This window comes from Dasypus novemcinctus, chromosome 7 (genome assembly GCF_030445035.2).
Source record: "Dasypus novemcinctus isolate mDasNov1 chromosome 7, mDasNov1.1.hap2, whole genome shotgun sequence".
NCBI classification, from domain to species: domain Eukaryota; kingdom Metazoa; phylum Chordata; class Mammalia; order Cingulata; family Dasypodidae; genus Dasypus; species Dasypus novemcinctus.
In genome coordinates, this window is record NC_080679.1 from 77,374,056 (window position 1) to 77,399,768 (window position 25,713).

At 38.8% G+C, this 25,713-nt stretch overlaps 1 protein-coding gene across 2 annotated transcripts in view; it reads right to left on the minus strand.

The window, feature by feature from the left end:
• Positions 1-16,577, minus strand: part of GORASP2 (golgi reassembly stacking protein 2) — a 31,853-nt gene extending 15,276 nt beyond the window's left edge. The window contains exons 1-2 of one of the 2 annotated variants that reach the window (XM_004460784.5): positions 16,191-16,577; positions 1,952-2,032 (exon numbers count right to left, since the gene is read on the minus strand). In XM_004460784.5, the coding sequence (XP_004460841.1) occupies positions 1,952-2,032; positions 16,191-16,253 (144 nt within the window). In that variant the 5' untranslated portion in view covers positions 16,254-16,577. Of the gene's footprint in view, positions 1-1,951; positions 2,033-15,732; positions 15,864-16,190 lie in introns of those variants that run through there. The other variant, XM_058300658.2, reaches the window with a different exon arrangement.
• Between the last annotated feature and the right edge of the window lie 9,136 nt (positions 16,578-25,713).

Below are 25,713 nucleotides of genomic sequence, written 5' to 3' on the forward strand. Positions count from 1 at the left end.
AAAAGACACTATCAAGGGAGTAAAAAGATAGCCCATGGAATGGAAGAAAAAAATTACAAATCATAAATCTAATAAGGGTTTAATACTCAGAATACATAAAGGACTCCTACAACTCAACGATAAAAAAATAATTAAAATAGAGGCAAATGGGGGGGAGGGTTAAAAAAATATATAGGCAAGTGATTTGAATAAACATTTCTCCAAAGAAGATATACAAATGGCCAATAACCACATGAAATGATGCTCAACATCATTAGCCATCAGGCAAATGCAAATTAAAGCCACAATGAGATACTACTGCACACCTACTAGGTTGGCAAAAGCAAAACAAAACAAAAAACAACCCCCCCCCCCCAAAAAAAACAGTATTGGTGAGGATATAGAAAAATTGGAATCCTTGACACTGCAAGTGGCTATGGGGAACGTCAAATGATGCACTGAACTGAAAAACACTGTGGCAGTTTCTCAAAAAGTTAAACACAGAATTACTATATGACTCAGTAATTGTACCCCTAGGTATATACCCAAAAGAAGTGAAAACAGGGACTCAAACAGGTAGTTGTATGCCAATGTTTACAGCATCATTCATAGTAGCCAAAAGGCTGAAGCAATCCAAGTGTCCATCAACACATGAATGGATAAACAAAATGTGGTAAATACTTTTATTGAGATATTATTTGCCATAAATATAAGTTCTGATACATGCTACAACATAGATGAACTTTCAAAATATTATGCTAAGTGAAATAAGCCAGATAGAAGAGGACAAATATTGTATGATTCCACATATATGAAATATCTAAAATAAGCAAATTCATAGAGACAGAAATTAGACCAAAGGTTACCAGGGACTAGGGGGAGGGGTGAATGAAGAGTTACTGCTTGATGGCTACAGAGATTTTGTTAGGGGTGATGAATAATTCCGGAAATAGACATGTGGTCATGGTTGCACAACACTGTGGATGTAATTAAGATCACTAACTGTATACTTCAAAAGGGTTAAGATAACAAATTTTATGTTCATATATATGTCACAGCAATTTTTTTAAAAAGTAAAAAAACCCCAAAATACAAAATACACCATAAAATTGTCACAATAGCAGCAAATCTGCAATGACTGTGATTTTTTAAATTTAAGACATTTGTTGAGGTTGAAGTTTAATTTTGGACTCTACTCCTGAATATATATTTTATTATGTTACTAGTAGCTGGAAGGAAAAGAAAATGGAAAGGGTATGTTAAATATTTCATTACACAAATGAATAAAGGCTAGATGTGAGAGATGTTGGTAAATAAAAACAAAAATGTGAAGAATGTTTTGAAAAAATAAACCAACAAAGAAGCTATTGTCATAAGAATTTTCTTTGCTGAGGTAATATAACGTCCTTCCTTTGGGACTTTACTATGAGTAAACTGAAAGCAATTCATAAAAAGTAGTTTTAACTCTGCACTTCTGGAGCACATCTCTCATTCTAATAAAATTATTTATAAATCATAAACGAAGTTCCAATAAAATGACAAGTTATTTGAGAATAAGTCTTTAGATCCATTTGCCAAAACCTTCAAAAATCTGACATCTTCTAAGGAGTAAACTTCTTCATCTTAATTATATTTTTTCTGCTTACGAAACTATTTAAAATATAAAGTAAAAATCTTACAGGGTCCTACTGTTCCAAAATAATCATTGGATTCTGAGGTATGGTATTCTAGATTTGACATTTTAATATGTTTACTTGTACATGATTATTTTTATAAAATTGGCATTATATTCTACACAATGTTTTGGAAATTGCATTTTCACTGGGTAATTGGCCTTGGACAGCCAAAAGCACATTTTTTAAAACTCCTATTTTTTAAACTAATAAACATCAATCCCAAATATATCTGAAAAATTCTACTTTCAAAAATATTTCAAAATACTATAGGCAAAACTATAAAAAGCTGAACTTACTAATCTTGAACCATTAATAGAAACAATAAAATCAAAGAACGGCTCCAGTCCAGCTCTATGTCCTGGTGAATTTTCTTGAACCTGTAAAAACAAAAATGCACAACATGAAAAAATGCAAAGCTTTTAAAAATTGTAAGCTAAACTTAAGCAGCTATCTCTTATCAGTAAAAATAGATTAATTTTATTGATAACAAAATACACACAGTAGTACTTTCCTTTCTCTTTGTCTCTCCCAGAAAAAGTCCTGTCAGCTCCCTAAATTCTATCCATTTTTAAAGTTCATCTCTTCCATGGTTCCATCTCATACCACTTTAACACTATTTTTTTTTGGAGGGGTGTGGTGCACCCTCTCAGCATTTAACATATGACATAGCAGGCAATTAATCCTTACTACTGAGCAACAAATTCAAATTAATTTAGTGAGCACTTATTCCATGACTACTAATGCCAAGGAATTGTTTGGTTATAAAGTTAATACAGAAACATAGTCACTGACCTCAAGAAATGTCAAATCTATGGGGGGAGAGGTGTGAAGGCAAAGGCGAGACAAGAGGACCACAGCCCTCGAATGAACTGTAATACAAGACCAAATAGGTCAAGGGCTTTCAGGGAGGTACAAAGTTCTAAAATCAGGAAGATGAATTTTGGTTGTAAGAGGCTTCACACACACACAAAAGAAGACATCTGAATTGTACTTTCAAAAAAAGTGGTAGAGGGAAACGGACTTGGCCCAGTGGTTAGGGCGTCCATCTACCACATGGGAGGTCCGCGGTTCAAACCCCGGGCCTCCTTGACCCGTGTGGAGCTGGCCCATGTGCAGTGCTGATGCGCGCAAGGAGTGTCGTGCCACGCAGGGGTTTCCCCCGCATAGGGGAGCCCCACACGCAAGCAGCCCAGCGCGAACGAAGTTCAGCCTGCCCAGGAATGGTGTCGCGCACACGGAGAGCTGACACAGCAAGATGACGCAACAACAAAGAGACACAGATTCCTGTGCCGCTGATAACAACAGAGGCTAACAAACAAACAAAAAAGAACACCCAGCAAATGGACACACAAAACAGACAACTGGGGTGGGGGAGGGGGGCAAAGGGGAGAGAAATTTTTAAAAAGTGGTAGAACTTTCAAAGGTGAAGATGGATAAAGGGGCAGAAAGGAAGAAATCATATGAGTACAAACATGAAGCAGGAGCCTATAAAATGAGGGTCAGAATCATATAATATAACTTAGACAATAGGGTGGTGTGAGATGGAAGTACAGAATTACAGATTTTGAAAACAACAATTGCCCCAGAAATTCTCTAATCCAGAGGATGTGAAACTGCAGATTGGCCTGTGGACAGTTTCACAGAATACCTGCGGCTCTTGACACTATATTCAACAGTCTGTATGAATGAGCAGTTTTCAGGGTGCAAAGATCCATGGTTTTCATTAGATTCACAAAGGGTTTCTCTGTGAACACAAACACAAAGTTTACAACCCACTGGTTTTGTGTAACTGTTTGATTTTGCAAGTGAAGAAACCATTCCAAGGCTTTGCTTATGTCTAATAGCTGACTAGTGATGGAGATGAAACTCCAAAGTACATCTCTCAGTAAGAAGACTAGAAAGAAAGGTGGGCCAGATTCAAAGAGGACTTTAAATGAGTTTTTTTTTTTAAAAAAAGATTTATGTATTTATTCTCCTCCCTTCCCCTACTCCTGCCCTGCTGTTTTTGCTGTCTGTTGTCTTCTCTTCTCATTTTTTCTCCTCTAGGATTCAACAGGATTTGATCCTGGAGGCCCCTGCTGTGGACAGAGGTTCCCTGTCAATTGCACCACTTCAGTTCCTGGTTTCTGCCTGCGATTCACCTTGACTCTCCCCTTGTCTTTCTTTTGATGTGTCATCATCTTGCTGCATGACTCACTTGCGTGGCGCATTGGCTCACCATGTGGAAACTCATGTGGGTACTGGCTTGTCACATGGATACACTTTCTCTTCTTATTTTTCACCAGGAGGCCCCAGGGATTGAACCCAGGTCCTCCCATATTGTAGGTGGAAGCTCTATCACTTGAGCCGCATCCTCTTCCCCTTAAATGAGTATTAAGATTGCATAGCTTCTCAAAAGTTCAAATCCTGAACATCCCACATTTTAAATGGATTAAGATATACTATTATGCTTTATAAATTATAGTAATAAAATGTTAGTAGGTAGTAATAATAGTATCACAAAAAAAACAAAAGTCAATACGATCCACTTTGTACTTCCTTTTCCAAAATATTTTCATAATGTTCTGAGGAATTTTTACTCTGCTGTTACTAAATATTCACAAAACTAGCCTACAAAAAGGAATAGTTTACACTGTTACTTGTAGGCTAATTTTCTGTAATGGCCCAAGTTCTAACAGTCAATTATGAGGTTATGGATTCATCCATATATAAAATTATAGCTGGGAAGTGGATTTGGCCCAATGGATAGGGCATTCACCTATCACATGGGAGGTCCAAAGTTCAAACCCAGGGCCTCCTGACCCATGTGGAGCTGGCCCACACACAGTGCTGATGCGCACAAGGAGTGCCCTGCCACGCAGGGGTGTCCCCCGCGTAAGGGAGCCCCACGCGCAAGGAGTGTGCCCCATAAGGTGAGCCGTCCAGCATGAAAAAAGTGCAGCCTGCCCAGGAATGGTGCCACACACACAGAGAGCTGACACAGCAAGATGACGCAACAAAATGAGACACAGATTCTGGGTGCTGCTGACAAGAACACAAGAGGATACAGAAGATCACACAGTGAATGGACACAGAAAGCAGACAGCTGCGGGGGCAGGGGGGGGGGAAGGGAAGAGAAATAAATAAAAAATAAATCTTTAAAAAAAATCAAGAGGATATAATATTAAAAAAAACAACAACTATAGCTATTTACACAGTAACAAATCATTTTGATGCTTTCAAAACAGAACTCAGACTGGTTCCAGAATACATTTCTCTAATGCCAGTGTCAGTGGGAATTTTTCTTTACTCTTGGTTTAATTCTGCCTTTTATTTATTTAAAGTCAAAATTATACTATTGTTGCTTCTGAAGAAGTAAAACTGGGTTTTCTCCATTTGCCACAATAAAAAATAGCTATCTTTTATAAGAATGGTTAACGTTTAACTTAATAAAAATAATCAGTGCGTATTTTGTTTCATTTTTTTTTAAACTCAGTTTTCTGAAATGGGGTAGGCTGGGGTGGTATTTTACATTCTGTATGCTATCAAAGAAAATGTCTAATGCCCCAAATGGCAGGTAGATTTCTCCTCAAATGCCAACTCTGAAAGGTGGGTAGTATGAAAGGTAAGTGGTTCTGTCAGAAGCTATTATGGGAAGAAATGTGAGGTCAAGTCACAGCTCCTTGGGAAAAAGGGCCCCGATTTATTGAGTGTGAAATGCCCAGCTAGTAGGTACCTAGCAAACAGGTGTGAAATGCTGCAGGCATGGAGAGGGGAGGACCAGCACAAATCCCAGGGAGCCCCTTCAGAGTGGCGTTTCTCATATTCTGGGGTGTACATCTAATTTCTGAATCTGAAGGTTTCCAACTGACCACTAATAAATGTTTTACAAGAACCCAACAACTTCACTGATCAATTTCAGACTTCTCCACTGAAAAGTTTACCGGTTAGCTAAAAGGGCTAAAGATAGCACTTTCGTAATTTCAACACCAGCTGAGAAAGTTGACCCCACACACTGATTCTTATCACACCACCCTCTGAGTATAAAGTTTTAACACTATTTTTTGAAATGGAAAGTTTCCAATATCATTACCAGCATCTTTCTCTTAACTAAAAAGTTTTCAGTAGCTAAATGTGAATTCGAAAATAAACTTAAGAATTCTTTCCCATGCTGTTTATTTTTCCATTTTTCATTTGCTGCAAAAATCAATTTCCTCTGTTTCTAATGGGCCTTCAAATTAATTTCTCTCCGTTTTATTTACATCATTAGTATCAACACAATCCTGGCAACATAGGAAGCCAATAGAGGTAGTCCTAAAAAATACTCTTTGACTCTAATATACTTGGAGGAAATTTCCTATATTTTGTAGCATGGAAAATAAGTTCTACAAAATGGCAAATTACACATCCATACAAATATGTTGCTCTTGCAATATTAGCCACCAAAAAAGAATCTTCAATACCTAATCTCTCAAGTATCAGTTTACCACTTCAATACTTTCTGTTACCCATGAGATTTCTAGATTGTTGACCCATCTTCTACTTATTTCACACCATTTTACATACAAATACACACACACACACAGCTCCTTTTGCCACTTAACACTTATTGGTCAATATGCTACAGCAAATTTTAAACAAATACGTTAAATTTGAAAATTTAAGATCTTACAAGCTTTTTAAACATGTAAAAATAATGGAATTTTTAGAGCCAGTGGGACTTGGATTTAAGCCATGGTTTTTGCCTACTTCTTTGTCGTGTGTGTGTGTAAGCGTGAGAAAACTTATTCACCTCTCTGGGCCTCAGTTTTTTCATTCACAAGTAAGGGATGATGCCATCTACTTTACAGTAATATTGTAAAGATTCAATGAGCTTATATTTATAAAATGCTACCTAAGTTCCTGGCTTATATGATAGGAGCCTTACAATCTTCTGTTGTTCCCAGATCTGCGATCACCACCTGAGTGCAAACTTTTACAACCAACCAATTCCTGGACTCGACTCTAATTTTCCCAATCATGTATTAAATACTACCATGGCCCCTTAAAAAAAGGAAAAGGCAAGAAGGAAGGAACCTGTAAAATGTTAGCTGGGAAGAGAGAAACCATTTTTTAAAATGTTGCCTCTCAAAAATCAAGGTCAGGTGGATGGTAGATCTAAAGGTCAAAGTAATGCAATAAAACTGTCATAGGAAAACATAAGAGAATATCTTCTGGCTTTCTCGAGTATGCAAGGATTTCTTAAACTGGACACAAAAAGCACTAACAAACTAAAAAGACTGATAAATTGAAATATACTGAAATTAAGAACTTTTGCTCATCAAAAGACACAATTGAGAATGAAAAGATACAGTACATATCCAACAAATTTAGAACTACTACAAATCATTAAAATAGACAACAAAACCACAATGAGACATTACTTCAAAGGCACTAGAACGGGGAAGCGGACTTGGCTCAACGGGGCAGAGCATTTGCCTACCACGTGGGAGGTCCACAGTTCAAACCCAGGGCCTCCCTGACCTGTCTGGTGAGCTGGCCCAAGCGCAGTGCTAATGCGCACAAGGAGTGCCCTGCCATGCAGGGGTGTCCCCCACATAAGGGAGCCCCAGGTGCAAGGAGTGCACCCCAAAAGGAGAGCCGCCCAGCGCGAAAGAAAGTGCAGCCTGCCCAAGAATGGCACCACACACACACAGAGAGCTGACACAGCAAGATGATGCAACAAAAGAAACACAGACTCCTGGTGCCGCTGACAAGAATAGAAGCAGACACAGAAGAACACACAGCAAATGGACAGAAAGCAGACAACTGGGGTAGGGTGGAAAGGGAGAGAAATAAGTAAAAATAAATCTTAAACAACAACAACAAAAAACAAAGGCACTAGAATGGCCTAAACAAAAAAAGTAACAAGTGTTGGTGACACTGTGGAGAAGCTGGAATCCTTATATATTGCTAGTGGGAATGTAAAATGGCCCAGCCACCATGGAAAATAATTTGGTACATCCTCAAAATGTTAAACAGAGTTACCAAATGGCCCAGTAATTCCACTCTAGATACATACCCAAAAGAAATGAAAACCTATGTCAATACAAAAATTTGTACACGAATGTTTACAGCAGGATCATTCATAATAGCCAAAAAGTGTAAACAACCCAAATGTCCATCAAGTGATGAATGGATAAACAAAATATGGTATAGAATGGATATTATTCAGCATTAAAAAAGAATGAGGTACTGATACATGTTAACACAGACATGATTTAACCTAGAAAACGTTATGTTAAGTGAAAGAAGTCAGTCAGAAAAGACAACAGGGAAGCAGATGTGGTTCAAGTTGGGCACTTGCCTACCACATGGGAGGCCCCAAGTTCAGTTTCTGGTGCCTCCTAAAGAAGATAAGCAAGACAGTGGGCTGGCACGGTGTCCTGACACAACAAGGAGATGCAACAAGGAGACACAACGAGGAAACAAAATCAGAGACACAAAAAGCAGGGAGCAAAGGTGGCCCAAGCGACTAGATGTCTCCCTGCCACATATGAGGCCCTGGGTTCAGTTCCTAGTGCCTCCTAAAAAAAAGAAGACAAGCAGACACAGAGAGCAAACAATGAATGGACACAGCATGGACAGGAGGGGGGCATGAAAAATAAACAAAATAAATCTTAAAATAAAAAAAAAAGATAACATTGTATGATTCCATTTATATGAAATAGCCAGAGTAGGAAAATCCACAGAGATAGAAAGCAGATTAGTGGTTGCCAGGGGCTGGATGCAGGGGAAATACGGAAGGACTACTAATGAGTATGGGGTTTCTTTATGGAATTAGATAGTTGTGATGGTTACACAACTCTGTGAACATAGTAAAAACTACTGAATTGTAGACTTTAAAAGGTTGACTATTAAGGTATTTAACCTATATCTCAAAAAAGTCATTTAAAAAAAAGGGACAACCCAATAGAGAAATGGGAACGAGTCTTTAGCAGACATTAAACAAAAGACGATACTGAAGTGCCCAATAAAGGTGAAAATGTGCTCAACTTAATAAAAACCAAAATGGAAAAGTCAGAAAACTCTGTTAGTGAGGATGTGGAGAAACTGAAACCTCAATTATTGCTGGTGGGAATGGAACTGGAAGAAACTCTGGCAATAGCTATTAATTTTGAACATATGCATAACCTTTGATCCAATATTCCTCTCCTAAGTATATATTCAATAGAAATGGGCACACATAGGTTTACCGAAAGACATATAGTAGACTGTTCATAGCAGCCCAAAACTGAAATCTATACAAATGCCCATCAACAGTAGAATGGAGAAATAGATTGTGGCATATACTTGCAATGGAATGAAATATATTAATGAGATGAAAGGGCTACAAGAACATGCAATATGGATAAATCTCACAATATTTGAGCAAAAGAAGCCCGACACAAATGAGTGCATACTGCATGATTCAATTTATACAAAGTACAAGAAGAGGCCAAACTAATCTATGCTGTAGAAATCAGGATAGTATTCACCCTGGGAAAGGGAGGAAGAGAGTGAGGCAGGATATGTGGTTGACAAGGGATGGCATGCTTAAGTTACAAGGGTGCATTGTTCATGAAAATTAATCAAGATATATACTTATGTGCATTTATTATTATGAAGAATTTTAAGATAAACTCCATCCAAAAAGTATAAATAAAATGATGATTATCTAAGAAAAAAACCCAACACCTCACCTATATGGAACACAATGAGAACCAGTAATTAAGTCAAAGGGACTCTGAGTAGTAAACATGAAGGTCTCAAAGTAACTTGGTCTAATGCTCATTCTTCTTTATAAGGACACTCCAGGACAATGCTCAGGTTCTATTTACATTTATTTTACAAACTATTTACATAATTTTGGCTATCCAAAGATTTCCAAGCCACCAACAGGCAAAGTAATAGCAAAGCAGAGGACAGAAATTTTACTGCCACTTAATTATAGCAAAAAATGATAGCTGGTAAAAGGGAAACAGAAATTACAAAATCAAAAATGAAAACTTATGATGCTGGGGAAGCATGCAATACATTTTAAAATAAATTTTAAAAATTTTACTTTGAGTTGTAATTAAAATAAAGTTTGAAAAAACTGCCCTACAAGATGCCATTAACTGTTTTGTTCAATTAATTCCCAGGTAATAAAAGCAAGTTTTTTACTTTTCGCTCACCTTCCGATCCTTAAGTCCTTAGAAACTTTTATCAGATTTAGCTTGATTTTTTCCTTAAACTAACTGCATACAGACCTAATTGTATTTCACTGTTTGCTTTCCAGTTAAGTATCTCTTCTTCCGGGATTAAAAGGGTTCAAATAACACTACTTTCTACTAGACATGGTTCATTTTGCATGAAACTCACTCTTTTTAAAAGTCTTTGTGAGGAGGAGCAAAGGAAGGACAAGGCTACTTTCAAAGCACAGAAAATCACCAGATGATATTTTACAAGGTGATATATACACTTAATTCAGGCTTCTGACTGATAACTGAATGATCTCCCTTCAGTCTTCTAAGCATGGAGATTTTTCTATAAAGCTGACTTAGTGAACTGTGTACTTGTCTCCTCTTTATATTATTGCATATTACATTCTTCCAGAGATTCTGTCTCTACACATAAAGGTAGGTAAGTCCCTTTGAATGAATTTCTGTTCACACCATCATCTCCTCTCTCTCAATTTAGTGTTAACACTTTCACCTTTATACTGGTTTTAAAAACAGTAAAGATGTTAAGACTAAAAATAAATTCAATCCAGTTAACACCTCAATGATGACTCTCTTCAATGATACACATAAAGCCGTTAACTACCTCATGATGTGTGTATTTGTGTGTGTATGCTTAGAAGATCAAGACAATAGAAAAGATTTGGGAATGTTATATAATAAAAAAAAACCCACCCACTAAGTCCTTGATAGTTATAAAAGACATTTTGGGGGAAGGGAATGGGCTCTTCTATGTCTGCAAATGGACAAATTTTCCTATAGGGGACTTGAAAGACAAATGTGAAGTAAACTCTTCAGATACCAACTTAGGTATTTGTTTCATTGGGGAAAAAAACTTGCTGTGTGACCTTGGGCAAGTCATAATTTCTTTGCCTCCTCTTCTCTAGCTGTAAAGTGAGGAGGTTGACTAGATGGTTTCTAAGACTGAGTTATGCAACGTGCAATAAGTCTAACTGCCACTAAGCTATCTATAGATTGTACAATGAAGAAAACCAAACCCAACCAGATAATTTTAAATTACATAGAGACTTTTAGTCATTTTAATAAGTGTGTTTAATAACACTGTGGCAAAGTAATGAAAAGGACACCAAAAACAGAAAACAAACTTCCTTAAAAATGAGGATCCTTAAAATTAGCAGGCACAGTTAACTAGAATAGCAGCAAAATACAGGGGTAGGCACATGGACAAAAAGTAGCTGCTGACTGATTAAATGGAAACATTATTAAAAATGTTTAGTTCCAGTATATTTTAACTAGTACTGACACTAGAATATTGGTTCTCACTACTAATAAAGGCGTCAGTGAGCATTTATTCTTTATCATATTCCATACCCTATGCTAAGTGCTCTACATGGAATATTTAATCCTCAGTACAACCAATGAAGTAGAAGTTACTTTTGTTTTTGAGGGTACTGTTTTAATAAAGAGATTTAACAATGCTTAACTGTTTTCAAATTATTTTTATATACTAGTGTGTCTCTTCATGAGAAAGGTGGAGGAGGCACAACCATTGTTCCCATCTTTCAGATAAAAAGAATGAAGCTCAAAGAAGTTCAGAGTTGCCCAAGGAAACATACTGCAGTGATGGTACTGAGACTAGGATCTAGTGATTCCTCAGAGTGGTCCCTGGTGATCTGCTATGAGCATCTCTCAATGTATTTATGTCCAGAGGAAAACATGGCCCCTTATTTCTGATACTGTTCTTCATGGTGAACAAGGAATCTGACCCACTGCACAAGAGAATCTGAAATATAAGGATTTTTTTTTATTAGAGAAGCTGTGGGTTTGCAGAATAATCATGCATAAAATTCAGGGTTCCAAAATACTACCCTATTATTAACACCTTGCATTAGTGTGGAATATTTGTTACGGTTGATGAAAGTACATTTTCATAACTGTATTATGTACTTTTTATAACTGTACTATTATATAGTGTTACATGTACTATTAAATGTGTGATAGCACATTTTAATAACTGTACTATTAACTATAATCCATGGTTCACTGTGTACTGCAGTTCCATGGATCTTTAAAAATTTTTTTATTCTGTTACCAAATATACAACCTAACATTTCCCCTTTAACCATGTTCAGACATATATTTCAGTGCTTTTAATTATATTCATGTTGTTGTGCTACCGTCACCAGGATCCATTACCAAAACATTTCCATTGTTCCAAGTAGGGACCCTGCACATTTTAAGCCTTAACTTCTCATTGCCTATCCCCACCCCTGTCCCCTGGTAACCTATACTATAACTATGAGTTTGCTTATTCTAATATTTCACAATAGTGAGATGATATAAAGATTGTGTCTGGTTTACTTCACACAACATGATGCCTTCAAGGTTCATCCATATTGTAACATGTATCAGGACTTCATTCCTTTTTTCAGGTGAATAATATTCTACTATATGGACATACCACATAAACAAATTAAAAAATTAAAAAATCTCCCACTTGGAGTCCACTTTGTTTTATATCTATATTTTTTATGACTATACAAGTACCTCATGATCACTGCAGAAAGTCTAGAAAATATATTAAATTTAAAAGGACTATACAAATGCCATCATCGACCAATAGTCCTTTTAATATCCTGGTTAAGAATGTTGCAGTTTTATTTTCCTGGGCACTCACATGTACATCACACACAGAGAGGCACACATATATACAGTGTGTTTTGAGACCATTTGCACTGAACGCATGACATTCTAATCTGTGGGTAGGCCCTGTTTACTTAACACTTTCTCAACTGTTGGATATTTAGGTTGTAAAGTAATATCTTATGATAACTTCTGATCATATTGTACTTGAATATGTCATAGCATACATAATCTTTGTTAGGAAAAAAAGACCAGGAAAAATACTTCAATAGTATTTCCCTTTAGATGATGGGATTACAGGTAATTTAAGTTCCTTGTTTTACTTTTTGAACTTATCCAAACAGTCTCAAACGAAGTTGTATGTGTTGAGAATCAGAAAACAATATAAGGAAGCAGACTTGGCCCAGTGGTTAGGGCATCTGTCTACCACATGGGAGGTCCACGGTTCAAACCCCGGGCCTCCTTGACCTGCATGGAGCTGGCCCACGCGAAGTACTAATGCATGCAAGGAGTGCCCTGCCACGCAGGGGTATCCCCCACGTAGGGGGGCCCCACACACAAGGAGTGCGCCCTGTAAGGAGAGCTGCCCAGCACGAAAGAAAGTGCAGCCTGCCCAAGAATGGCGCTGCACAGGCAGACCTGAGAAATCAAGATGAACAACAAAAAGAAACACAGATTCCTGGTGTCGCTGATAAGGGTAGAAGCAGTCACAAAAGAACGTACAGTGAATGGACACAGAGGGCAGACAACTGGGGGGAGGGGGAAGGGGAGAGAAATAGCTTTTAAAAATTCTTTAAAAAAATGCTGTATTGATTAAAAAAAGAGAAAATATAGTAACTTACCAAAATGAAGATCAATGCTTATAAAAACAGACAGCATAAAAATTCAACAATTTGAGAAAACATTCATTTGAAGTGAAAAGGGTAGGATTTAAGGTACTTAAAACAGAAAAAGACAAGAAAAATGAACTGTTTAACACAGGAGGTACCAAACTATTTTACAACAGAATAATTGAAAGAACGAGGCAGATCTCTATGTGCTCCTATGGAAAGACTGACAAGACATTTCACCAAGTGAGAAAAGCAAGGTGTGTAAAAGTATTATTCCACTAGTTACAAAAGAAGTAAGATAAAGAGAGATAGAGACAGAGGGACAGATATATGCTTTCTGAAAGATACATAAGAAACTACCATTAGGTTACTTATGCGAAATAAGATGGGGTGATAAGGAGTTTGATATACAATACCCACAACCACATGAAAATATGCATTCATGTATAAATACAGAATACATAAAAAGGAAAGTATACTGCTTACAGTAGAAAAGCTGGACCTATTTCAAGGTTGTCCCCTAAAGATTTTTAAAACAGAACCTAAAAAAGGATATAGCAAAAGAATGAAAAAAATGGGAAGTTTCATCTATCTGAATTATAAGGACTCTGAAATAACAATAAAGCAGTTGTAGATATGGGCGACGGTATAGCTGGTGCTTCAAAACCCAGTCATACAAGTTTTATTACCAACAAGGAACTGGCCAGGGAATTGATTATTAAAGAAAAAGTGACTCTAATTAAACCATTCTAGAACTAGTTCCAAGTGGGTGATTTTACTGCAAGGTTTTCCTGCCATATTTACTCTGGTTTACAAACTCAATAATTCAGCTGTAAAATATACCACTATATATTCAGGCAATAAAACATGAAAGGGGGAGGACATTTTTGTATGTTAAGATTTAATGTAGTACTTTTCCCTCTAAAAATAAAGAAACCAACTACAGAATCAGATGCAGAGTGGATAAGGAACTCAGAAACATTTTAAAAATTCTCCTAAATTATGATCATTACTATTTTAAAGTTCCCACTCATGAAACTCTTAATTAAATAAGAATTATTTCATTTTTTGCAACATTTTAATGCTCCAAATGCGCAGTGGTAACTAAGGTTGTCCCGAGTCTTTCTAAAAATCAGATGAACAATTAATAACACACTTGCATTACTGAATATGTATAAGTCTAGTTTGCTGAGGAGCAAAATAAAGAAATAAAGCAAAATAAAGAAAATTCACTTTAACTGTTTCATGTTGGAATGAACCCATAAACAGAAAGAATTAAATTGGAATCCATTTGATATGAACAGTTGTCTTGCAAATATTAAGACAATTTTTTTTATTCATTAGCACTAATGCGTTTTACTGAGTTTCCCTGAGGGCATGTATTATGAAAACATCATGCGTCCCCAAGGATACATGACCACAATCAGTCACCATGAGAATGAGCGAGTAATCCTGGATAGCACATTAGAGTAGAAAGTCAAAATCAGAGCAGGTAACAGAGAGGAAGGTACTGCTGCTAACTTTCACTTGACATTTAGGATCTGACTGTTCTCCTTTCATTTCCCCCTGCCCTCCCCCCATTAGTTTGGCACTCCTGGGTGGGTTAGCTGAAAGGTATAGGAAGGTAATATGGTGTTATTAGACTCCCATTTCTTTCTGCAAAAACATTCTTTCCTACCAAGAGTGCAGCTTCAAGAGAGATTTTTTAGTGGAGTGAAGAGACAACTAGACATATTAATCCTGAAGATCAGAAAGGTGATCTATCACAACCCTATTATTATCTGGATATCTGGGTAATTTAGTTTAAGAATGTTGTCTCGCCTGTAACACAACCTAGGGCAAAAAATGAAGGTAGCATGGAGAAGTGCACTCTGTCCCTTTCAGTGAAAACGCTCATGCCTGTGACACTTGATTACTTCCCTAATGGGCTGGGGACCACTTTTATTGACTGTCGTGTTACCACTCATGCAGGTGTCCCAGTACACTACTATCAGTGTTCCTTTTAAAAACTCCTGGCTCTATGTGGAGCCGACTACATGCTTTGTAGAACTCAGGGCTGAAGTGCCGGCTTAGCTAACACTTTCTGAGATGCTGTTTCTCTGCATCCTGGTGAACTGAGGTTCCTTTCCTTTTTACCCAGATTATTTTAAGTACATTCCTTATCATTAGCTCTCTTACCACCGTGATTCTCAACCTTTATCTTCACCACACCCTCAGTACTCTTAATAAGAACAGAAAGGAAGTACCCTCTCCAGGAAATGTTGAAGGGAAGGGTAGGAAAAGGCAGAAATGACACCGAAGAAACCGTCCTGTCAAAATGAAATACATTTTAAGTCAGTCAAAACTACTAGGCTATTTTATTTTCTGTCTCCTTTCTTAAATGGCCTTTCCGGATATCCGGAAAGCGCCGAGGTGGATTAATACCTGCAGTCGCATCCCCCAGCTCCAGGTTGCGGTGTTCAAGATTCCTTTTCTCCGGACACTCAAATGCTACAGTCACTATCTCCTCTTTGAGAGGCTGCTCCCAATCCCTTGGTAACTTTGGAAGCTAAGAACTGGGGAGTGGCGGAGCAGAGAAGGTCGTGCTGAGGAAGAGGAACCAAGGTTGCCCCCTACCCAGGGCCGAACCCCAGCCAAGTCGCCGGCAGCCGCCTCTGAGTCCAACCTGTCCGAGAACCGTGGACCCCGGGCCCGGGAGCTAGGGGGAGGCGGGATGCGATTGGCCTCTCGAATCAGCGTCGGCCAAGTGAGAGCCCATAGTCTCTGCTCCTTCGCGGGGTCGGGCCTGGCTGCCCCGGGAAGGTACCCATCGGGTCCTCAGCCTCCCCGCGGCCCGGCCCCGCCTCCAGCCCACCGCTCCGGGCCGCCGTCGGAGCCCTTACCCGCAAGACATGGTAGCCTTCAGTGCCCCCGCCCGGGATCTCCACGCTCTGCGAAGAGCCCATGGCGGCGGGCGATCGCTGTGGCCGGGCTCCGCGCTGCTCTCCGCCCCCCGCGCACCGCCCGCTTAGCTCCTCGGCGTAGCACTTGGGACGTGGCAGTCGCTGCCGCCGTAGAGCCGGGCCGCACTGCCCGCCGGGAGATCGTCGCCGCGGCAGCCGGAGCCGAGGCGACGCCGCAGAGAGCGCCACCTGCCGCGCGCCACCTGGAGGGGCCTGCGCGCGCAGACCAGGAGGTGTCAACTTGTGCTCGCGAGAGAGCAGAAAGACGGTTCATCTCGTCCCGGCACCTAGCTACGGAGCCCTGAGTTGGACAAGATTCATGTAGATACATTTCGGCTCACGCGAAAGAATGGTTCCTAAGTTGCAGCGCCCCCTGGTGGCCAGAGGCGAGGCTGCTGAAGATAGGGGTGGATGCAAATCCACCCAGTCAGTCCCAGGTTGGACCGCTAAGGGTGATGATGGTGGCCTCTCTGAGCTACCTACCGCGTCAGTTCAGCTCACTTTGTAAAGGGAAACTCTCCCTTTATTAAATAGTTGTCCCGAAGAGTCATGGGGGAGTCACAAAGTTCTTCCTTCCTTTGCTCTTCCTTTTTAATTGTGAGAACGAGATCAGGGGATCCAAACACAGCGTTAGAGTGACACCAACGTGGGAAGTAACGATTGGATTTCCTTGGTGTTCCGGAGCCTGTAGCACTTGATTCCCCATCCCACCCTCTTTAAATAGTAATGTTTTAGTCACAATTTTCCAACTCTGTAGCTACTTTTGCCGCATTCGTGTATTCCCTTTAAAACCCCCAGTCATTACTATTACCCAACCGTCTACTTGACCATAATTAACGCTGAATCAACTAGATATTATGTATATTCTGTGATGCCACGTGAAGTACACATTATCACCCATTCTAGCCCAAAGAGTTTAACTTGCCTCTATCACATCTTCAGTTATAACTTCTAAGTTTACAGGAAGTACAGAGGATAGAGGAATGAAATGACATCATGAGGAAGCAGGTAAATCCAGAAGGTGGGACGTTCTTCAGAATAGCTGGCTAGTTATTTTCATCAAGTTAGAATCATAACAAAAAGAACACACTGGATTAAAAGAACCATGAGGGGGGAAATAAAAGGAAACATGAGGACATAACCAGGAGACTCAGTGCAAGGCTCTGAGTCAGGGGCTGGGTTGGAGAAATTAGCTGTAAAGGATATTTTTGGATTAAATTGGGAAATTTGAATATGATCTGAATACTAGAAGAGAAGCATTTATTGACTTGAAAAATGGCGATATCTGACCAAAAAAAGCAGGTTACAAGACGGTATGTACAATATGATAGCATTTCAGTAAACAAAATACATGTTAGTATATGTGAATGCATACAAAGATGTGGGAAGATGTGAACCAATGCTTATGGTGGTGCTATCTGGGTGGTGACAGATGCTTTATTTTTTGTTTTGGCTTGCGCTATATTCTGTAAATCTGTACTCATGAACTGCTTCTGTAATAATGAAAGATTGTTTAAATTAAAAAAACAGCAACAATGTTTTCTTTGCTACTAAAGAACCAGCACCAGATATTTAGGAAATTGAATAAATACATAAGGGCATACATGAGGTCTACAGTTATTAGGCTCCTCAAAGACAGGGACTGAAGTGCACTCTGCTCTGCATTCCTAATACTTAACACAGTGCCTGGCAGCTAATTCAACAAATTAATGAAGTTAATGGAAGAGAATAAATACAACGAGTAGATTTGATGACTATACCCTTGTTTTGCATGGTAATTGTAATCCTCTTCATGGTGGTTTCGTAAATTGTTCCTGTGTTCAGTAATCAAAATTTGGGAGCCAGTTGGTTCCCAGATGTCTGACACTAGCCATAGTTTGAAGAAGCCAGGCTGAGAACCTCGGGTCTGTGAGTAATCCCAGCCCTTCCTTATAGCTGTGGTGAATGTTTCAGACAAGTGTGACTATTTGCTGTTCCCCATACACATCATTTACTTTCTAATCTTAATGACTTTGTTCACATCAATTCCTATGTCTGGAAGGCCCTTCCTCACATTTTCTACTTGGAAAAATCTTAACTTAAGGCCCATTGTATTTATCCCTCAGTTCAAAATGACTCCTCCCTCTGAGTGCTTGGAATAATCAGTTCCTTCATTTCTGGAACCATCATTGACGGTCCATTCATTCAGGGTGAAGATCATCTATTTTTCATCTTTAGATGCCCAGTTCCTTGTTAAGCATCAGGAACATGTAATAATGTTTGTTGGTTTGAATCTAACGTGTATAAAGAATAGCTTCAGAGCTTTTTCTTTTTTCAGGATGAGTCAATAAGTTACCTCTGCAGCTCATATTTGTGATTTTCTTTGGCCACAATTGGTAGAGCATGAGGTACAGGTTTAGGACTGAAAAAAAGGTGATAAGCATCACTCCGGTTTTCCTGGTGCCAGTTGTTTTCCTCTTTTAATTAGGGAATATGCTCAAATAGAGAACAGAGAAAAAAATCCCAAAGATATTGTTAATATCAAAAGGTATAACATGATGTAGGAGAACATATGGGAGATTATTGTCCAAGTCACCCTTGAGTAAAGTAGGCATCTGCTGCAGACAAGTTGGTATGGGGACATAATACATAGCAGGAAAGCAAAGTCCAGCAAAAGGAAATGTCTGCAGACCAGAAAAAAAAAAAAATTAAACCAAAAGAAATCTATTTTTTCTGGAAGAAGCATCAAAGACACAATTTTGTATGTCTATCCTGGGTATCATTGATTCTGAGTTCTCATAAATAAGCAGTTTGTGATAGAAAGGTCATATTTATCATATTGGCAAGTACAGCCTAATCTTTTTGCCTCCAGACTGCCCTGGGAAAGTTTGGCTCCTGCTGGAATTATTTGGATGACAGCTACACAGTACAGATCAGACTGTGGGCAGTCAATATACAGAGTCCCTGGTTTGTTTTGCTGAGGGAGCAAATTGGGTGAGGGGTCATGTTATGTGCCATGAAACACCAACCACAGCTGATTGGACTAGGAGAGAATCCATGTCCTACCAGCAAACAACACCTGTGTTGACCAATAACCTATGAGGTGACCTGTTAGGAAATGTGCCCTCCAAAAAAGGATAGTAGTAATTTGGTAAGCCAATAAGATTTTTTCTTTGGGGACTTGAAACTGGAAAATACTCAGTGAATTTTGTGAGACATAGATGGTGTATATTTATTCTAGTGTTAGACTAGTGTTAGACCCTTGAGGGCAGGATCTTTTCTTCTTGCTTTCTACTGTATACTCAGTGCTTAAAAATAAGAAGAAAAAATGGCTGGCAAGTCCAATAAATGTTAAATGAATGGTCATGTTAATAGGCATGTTAAGAGAAAAGGACTAGAGTAGAGGTTCTCAAGCTTGGGTATGTGTTAGAATCATCTAGAAATTTTGTAAATAATTGGTAATTCTTCTGTAAGGAGTACTTGCCGCTTCCCCCTCCTCCCCATTTATTTATTTATTCAATCTTTTATTTATATCAGTATAGACTCATGGATATTTATTTTGTCTTTGGTTGTAATACAATACCACGTTATTCATTACTGGTTGGAATGCAATATGATATATTTTATTGCTCAAATTTTTCCAGCTTTGCTCTTTGGGGGTTCTTTCAGGTTGGCCCCTGAGTCTCTTTGACAGCCCCATTGCTTTGTTTTTGAGCGTTTCTGTACTTTCCGGCACTACAAGATGTTCTAGGTTCATTTTATATTTACCCCATTCTAGCCATAGAACCAGCCTTTTCATCAAGAAGCCCTGATCTCTTTTATTGGAGAATGGTATTTAGAAACCAGGATCTGGGCACTGGGTGTGCTCATTGCTACTGGAGTGTCATTGCTTCTAGTCTCTCTCAGCAGACAGAGTTAGGAAACATATATGTATATATAATGATCCATATGTGTATACATATCTATAATTATTTCTGTACTATCTGTATATATATATATATATAACATATATATATATATTAAACTAAACTTGACTTCCTTCTTGTATCTCTGACTCTAATCCAGTACTACAGGGTTCATTCTAGCTTTTTCCCTTGCTTATTTATAACCTCTTTCTTTGGTATTGAGAGACTAACTCCCATTATCTACCGTTTATTTGCTTATTTTTTCAACCTTAGTATGCATATAAAGTAGTTTCAAAATTGTTAACCTGTACTCCGGTAAGAAAAAAATTTAAAACTAGTGTACAGTGTTATGTACAATTCTTTTTGTCTTTAGCCTTATGATTTCTAGTCAAAAAAGATTTTCCAAAGTTACTTAGGTAAGCTCCTTTTTTTTAACCCTACCCCATTCAGTGAATTGAGGATATGTTGTAATATTCACCTGTGTAATGCAGTAAGATTCATTTGTCACAGTCTGCAAACTATTCTGTGGTCCCTGGCATCCTAGTTTTCTTTTAATTTGCACACATTAAAATTCACTCTTTTTGATGTACAGTTCTTTGATTTTTATAAATCCATGGTACTATGTTTTCACCCTTGATTACCTCGAACAGTTCCATCACCCTAAACATTCTCATATACCTTCTATAATCAACTGCTATCCCTTCCTTTGGCCCCTGGTAACTGCTTATTTGTTTTCCATTCCTGTAGTTTTGCCTTTTCCAGAATATTGTATGGATGAACTATGTATCCTTTTGAGTCTGTCTTCTTTCACTTAACAAACTGCATTTAAGATTCATCTGTGTTGTGTGACTCACAGTTTTTATTGCTGAATAGTATTCCATTATGCTATGGACATACCATAGTTGTTTTCTTTTCCTCCATAGTTTAAATTTTCATTCACCTGTTGAAAGATATCTTGGTTGTTTCCAGGTTTTGGTGATTATTAATAAAGCCTCTACATACATTCATGTACTGGTTTTTGTGTAAACATAAGTTTTCAGTTCACTTGAGTAAATATCTAGGAGTGGATTTTCTGGGTCATATGGCAAGTCTATGTTTAACTTTATAAGGATGTGCCAAACTGTCTTTCAAAGTGGCTGCCCCATTTTGCATTTCCATCAGCAATGAACGAGAATTTCTGTAGCTTTTTATTCTTTTTCTTCCCCCCAAAATGAACTCATCATTTTACCCCGATGCTCTTTCTCTGACCCTACCATTTCTAGTCCTCCTTCTGTCTAATCTCCTTGGTCACTCATCTGTCAATTCCTACATATTTAAAGATTTATTATTTATTTATTTCTCTCTCCTTCCCCGCCCTCCCCCCCGCCGAGTTGTCTGCCCTCTGTGTCCATTCGCTGTGTGTTCTTCTGTGACCGCTTCTATCCTTATCAGCAGCACCAGGAATCTGTGTTTCTTTTTTTGTTGCATCATCTTGCTGTGTCAGCTCTCCATGTGTGCAGCGCCATTCTTGGGCAGGCTGCACTTTCTTCACGCTGGGTGGCTCTCCTTACAGGGCGCACTCCTTGTGCATGGGGCTCCCCTATGTGGGGGACACTCCTGCGTGGCACGGCACTCCTTGTGTGCATCAGTACTGTGCATGGGCCAGCTCCACACGGGTCAAGGAGGCCCAGGGTTCGAACCATGGGCCTCCCATGTGGTACGCAGATGCCCTATCCGTTGGGCCAAGTCCGCTTCCCATTTCCTACATATTTAAAACAACCTTGGGGAAGTGGATTTGGCTTAAATGATAGAGTGTCCACCTACCACATGGGAGGTCCAGGGTTCAAACCCAGAGCCTCCTGACCTGTGTGGTGAGCTGGCCCATGCGTAGGGGGAGCCCCATGCATAAGGAGTGCACCCCGTAAGGATAGCTGTCCCATGTGAGAAAAGTGCAGTCTGCCCAGGAGTGGTGCCACACGCATGGAGACCTGATGCAGCAAGATGATGCAACAAAAAGAGGCACAGATTCCCGGGGCTGCTGACAAGAATACAAATGGACACAGAAGAAAACAACGAATGGAAACAGAGAGCAGACAAGGGGGTGGGGAAGGGAAGAGAAATAAATAAAAAATAAATCTTAAAAAAAATAAAATAAAACAACCTTTACTTTCCCCATTTTGGTCCTTTTCCAATACCTTTGTAATTACTTTTATTACCTTCTGTCTGTTTGAAATACCTGGAGTGGTTTCTGTTATCCTGATTGCATGATAATTGTAATTGTAAATGTAATTTACATTTCTACTCAATAGAATGTAGCCTTGATAAAGCCAGTGATGATATAAGTATAATTTACATATACATTAATTGATAATGTAATTGTAAATATATATTTTCTTGATTTATCAATTTAAGACATTATTTCTTCGCTCCCAGCTACAAGAAGAAGCTTGAACTCACCCAACTACCATCTGCCCTCTCTTTCTGAGTTTTGATAATGATAATTTAAATATTGGGGAGCATCTTTAAAAATCTATCTGTAAAACCTCAAACCTTGTGCAATCAATGTTAGTCAGTATTTCTTAATTCTTTGCTATGTTAAATAAAGATATTTGACTTCTTACCCTGATTTCTACCTCTTCTACATTATTTCATTTCTTATCTTCTGACCACTGAGCCTTTATCTTTATATTATCAAGGTTGTTAACATTTAGATTTTGTTCTATAACAATATTTAAGTCATGTATGGTAGATTGATTCTAAAGGTTTAAAGTTATTTTGTTATTATGCATGGATATTATATATTGGCATTTTACAGCCAATTATATTTCCTAAGATTATATTTCCACAGTCTAAGTTTTATATTCTTTTCTTTACCTCTAATATGTCAAGCTCATTACTCTCAATAGAGACTATTCCCATTGTACAGGTCAGTGGATAAACATATTTCCTTTTCTTATAATCTATCAACTATTCAAAATCATGCAATAGCTTAGCATTTTAGTTTGATAAAGCAAACTGTGATGCTTTAGACAATTTTTTTCCTTGGAGTTTCTAGTTGTTAATTCATTCTTGAGAAAGGAAACTGTGTGTGGTTTAGTTTCCCTGCCCTTCCTTCCTTCCCTCCTTCTTCCTTCCTCCCCTCCCTTCTTCCCTCCTTCCCTTCCTCCCTCCTTCTCTCTTTCATGTTTTAACCATATCACTAATATCTAAGGATCTTTTTCATTCCATCTATCGCTTGAAATTTATAAAATTTTTCTTGAAGATATATTTCATAGAATGTACTGCAATCCTGTTTCAATTGGGCCAATTGCTTTCTTAGTCTCACACACAAGTAGTATTTCTTTTTATTACGTAATTGGTTTAGTTCCATCCATTATTTTTGTATTCCACTCTGTGTTTATTGTTGTTCTTCATTCTTACCAAAAATTGGTATTGTCAGTTTTCAAAAAAGTTTAAACCATTCTTTTAGGTGTGCAGTGCAACTTATTGTGGTTTTGATTAGTAGTTCCTTAATGGCAAATGCCATTGAACATGTTTTCATGTGTTTATATGCCATCCATACATCATCTTTGATAAAGTGTTCATATCTTTTGCCCATTTTAAAATTGGGTCATTTATTTTCTTCTTTGAGTTTTAAGAGTTCTTTATATAGTCTGGATATCAGTCCTTATCAGATATGTGATTTACAAATATTTCCTTCTAGTCTGTGGCTTGTCTTTTCATGATCTTAATGGTATCATTTACAGACAAACATTTTAAAACTTTGATCAAGTCCAATTGATCAGTTTTTTCATGGATCATGTTTTTGGTGTTGCACCAAACCCAAGGTCACGTAGACTTTTCTCCTATGTTTTCTTCTATAAGTTTTACATTTTACGTTTAGATCTATGATCCATTTTGAGTTAATTTTTGTATAAGGTGTAAGGTATATGTCCAAATTAATTTCTTTTGTATATGGGCATCCATATTGTCCCAGCACTAGGTGTTGAAAAGACTATTCTTTCTCCATTGAATTGCCTTTGCACCTTTGTCAAAGAGAATCTCTAGGGTTAGGTGCAAACAAACTCAGTAACAAAACCCAAATTTGTACTGATGTTCTTTGTTTTTTTTTGTTTTTGTTTTTTAAAGATTTATTTTTATTTATTTAATTCCCCTCCCCTCCCCCAGTTGTCTGTTTTTCTGTGTCTTTTTGCTGAGTCTTGTTTCTCTGTCCGCTTCTGTTGTCGTCAGCGGCACGGGAAGTGTGGGTGGCGCCATTCCTTGGCAGGCTGCTCCCTCCTTTGCGCTGGGCGGCTCTCCTTATGGGTGCACTCCTTGCGCGTGGGGCTCCCCTACGCGGGGGACACCCCTGTGTGGCAGGGCACTCCTTGCGCGCATCAGCACTGCGCATGGGCCAGCTCCACACCGGTCAAGGAGGCCCGGGGCTTGAACCGCAGACCTCCCATGTGGTAGACGGACGCCCTAACCACTGGGCCAAAGTCCGTTTCCCTGTACTGATGTTCTTTGACATTCCCTATTGCCTTTCTTATAATTTGTATTTTTAACTAAACCTCTATCACTGAAGGTGAATGTTGGGAAGGGCAAGGGCCAGGGAGAGGAGAGCAGCACCCCTATGGTGGGGCACTGCATGAGTGTGGGGGGTGAAGAGTTGAGAGCCCTTAGGGCAGAGCACCCTAAAAGGGACTTGAAAGTAAAGGAATTCTAAGAGGAGCATTTAACGTGTTGTGCAGCTCTCTCCCTCTTTGACTCTTACATCTTTAGTACATTGCTCACAGATTCTTTTTTGTGAAAATGGATTCTTTTCAAGGAAGTTGAGGGGGATTCTGAGTTCTAAGTCTGAGTTGATGCAAGAGAAAAAGATTTTGTGGAGAAGCTGGAGTTGAGGGAAAAGGAGATCCTGAGAGTGTAAAATTAGCAAAAATTCCTGGGAGACCTTCAGACTTTCAAGGCTATGGAAATAGTGCATTTAAGTCTAGCTCTCCAAGGGGTAAAAGAGAACCCAGCTAATACCTGGCTTAGAGGTGAAATAACTAGAAATAATATTGCATAATGTGGTATGATGAAAGCATGGGGTTGAAAAATAGAAAGGTCCAGAGAAAGGTGAGAGGATGAGAAGTCCATGGAGGAGTGGAGGGATCTGCTAGGTGGACGGTGAGGGTTGGGGCTGTGGGTTTTTCTTATTTTTACCACCTTCCAGAAACTTTTGTGATGATTGTCTAGCTCTGTGATGTGGATGGGGAACTCTAATCTAGAGTCTTTACCATTTGAGATATCAATGCCAAGTGTATCACCCAAAAAGGCCTTTCTGCTTAACCTTTGTGCCTATCTTTACTGCCTGGAGCCCAGTCTCCTGGTGTTGCCTTTGAGAGCTTGCCAGAAAGGAGCTGAGGTTGCCCAGGACTTGCCTACTTTTCTCAAAAGGTAACTCACTTCTCCCTTTCTTTCCTGTGTTCCTCTTCCTAGCATGCAATTCCTGGGCCTCCTTGTAGCCTTGGGTTAACTAGGAGGGGCAACCCCCAGTGGATGTAGAAGAAAGTCTTGGGGTATTGTGAAGAGAGGGAAATAGAGGCATGCCCTCCTGCCCTGCTCTGTTTCCAGCT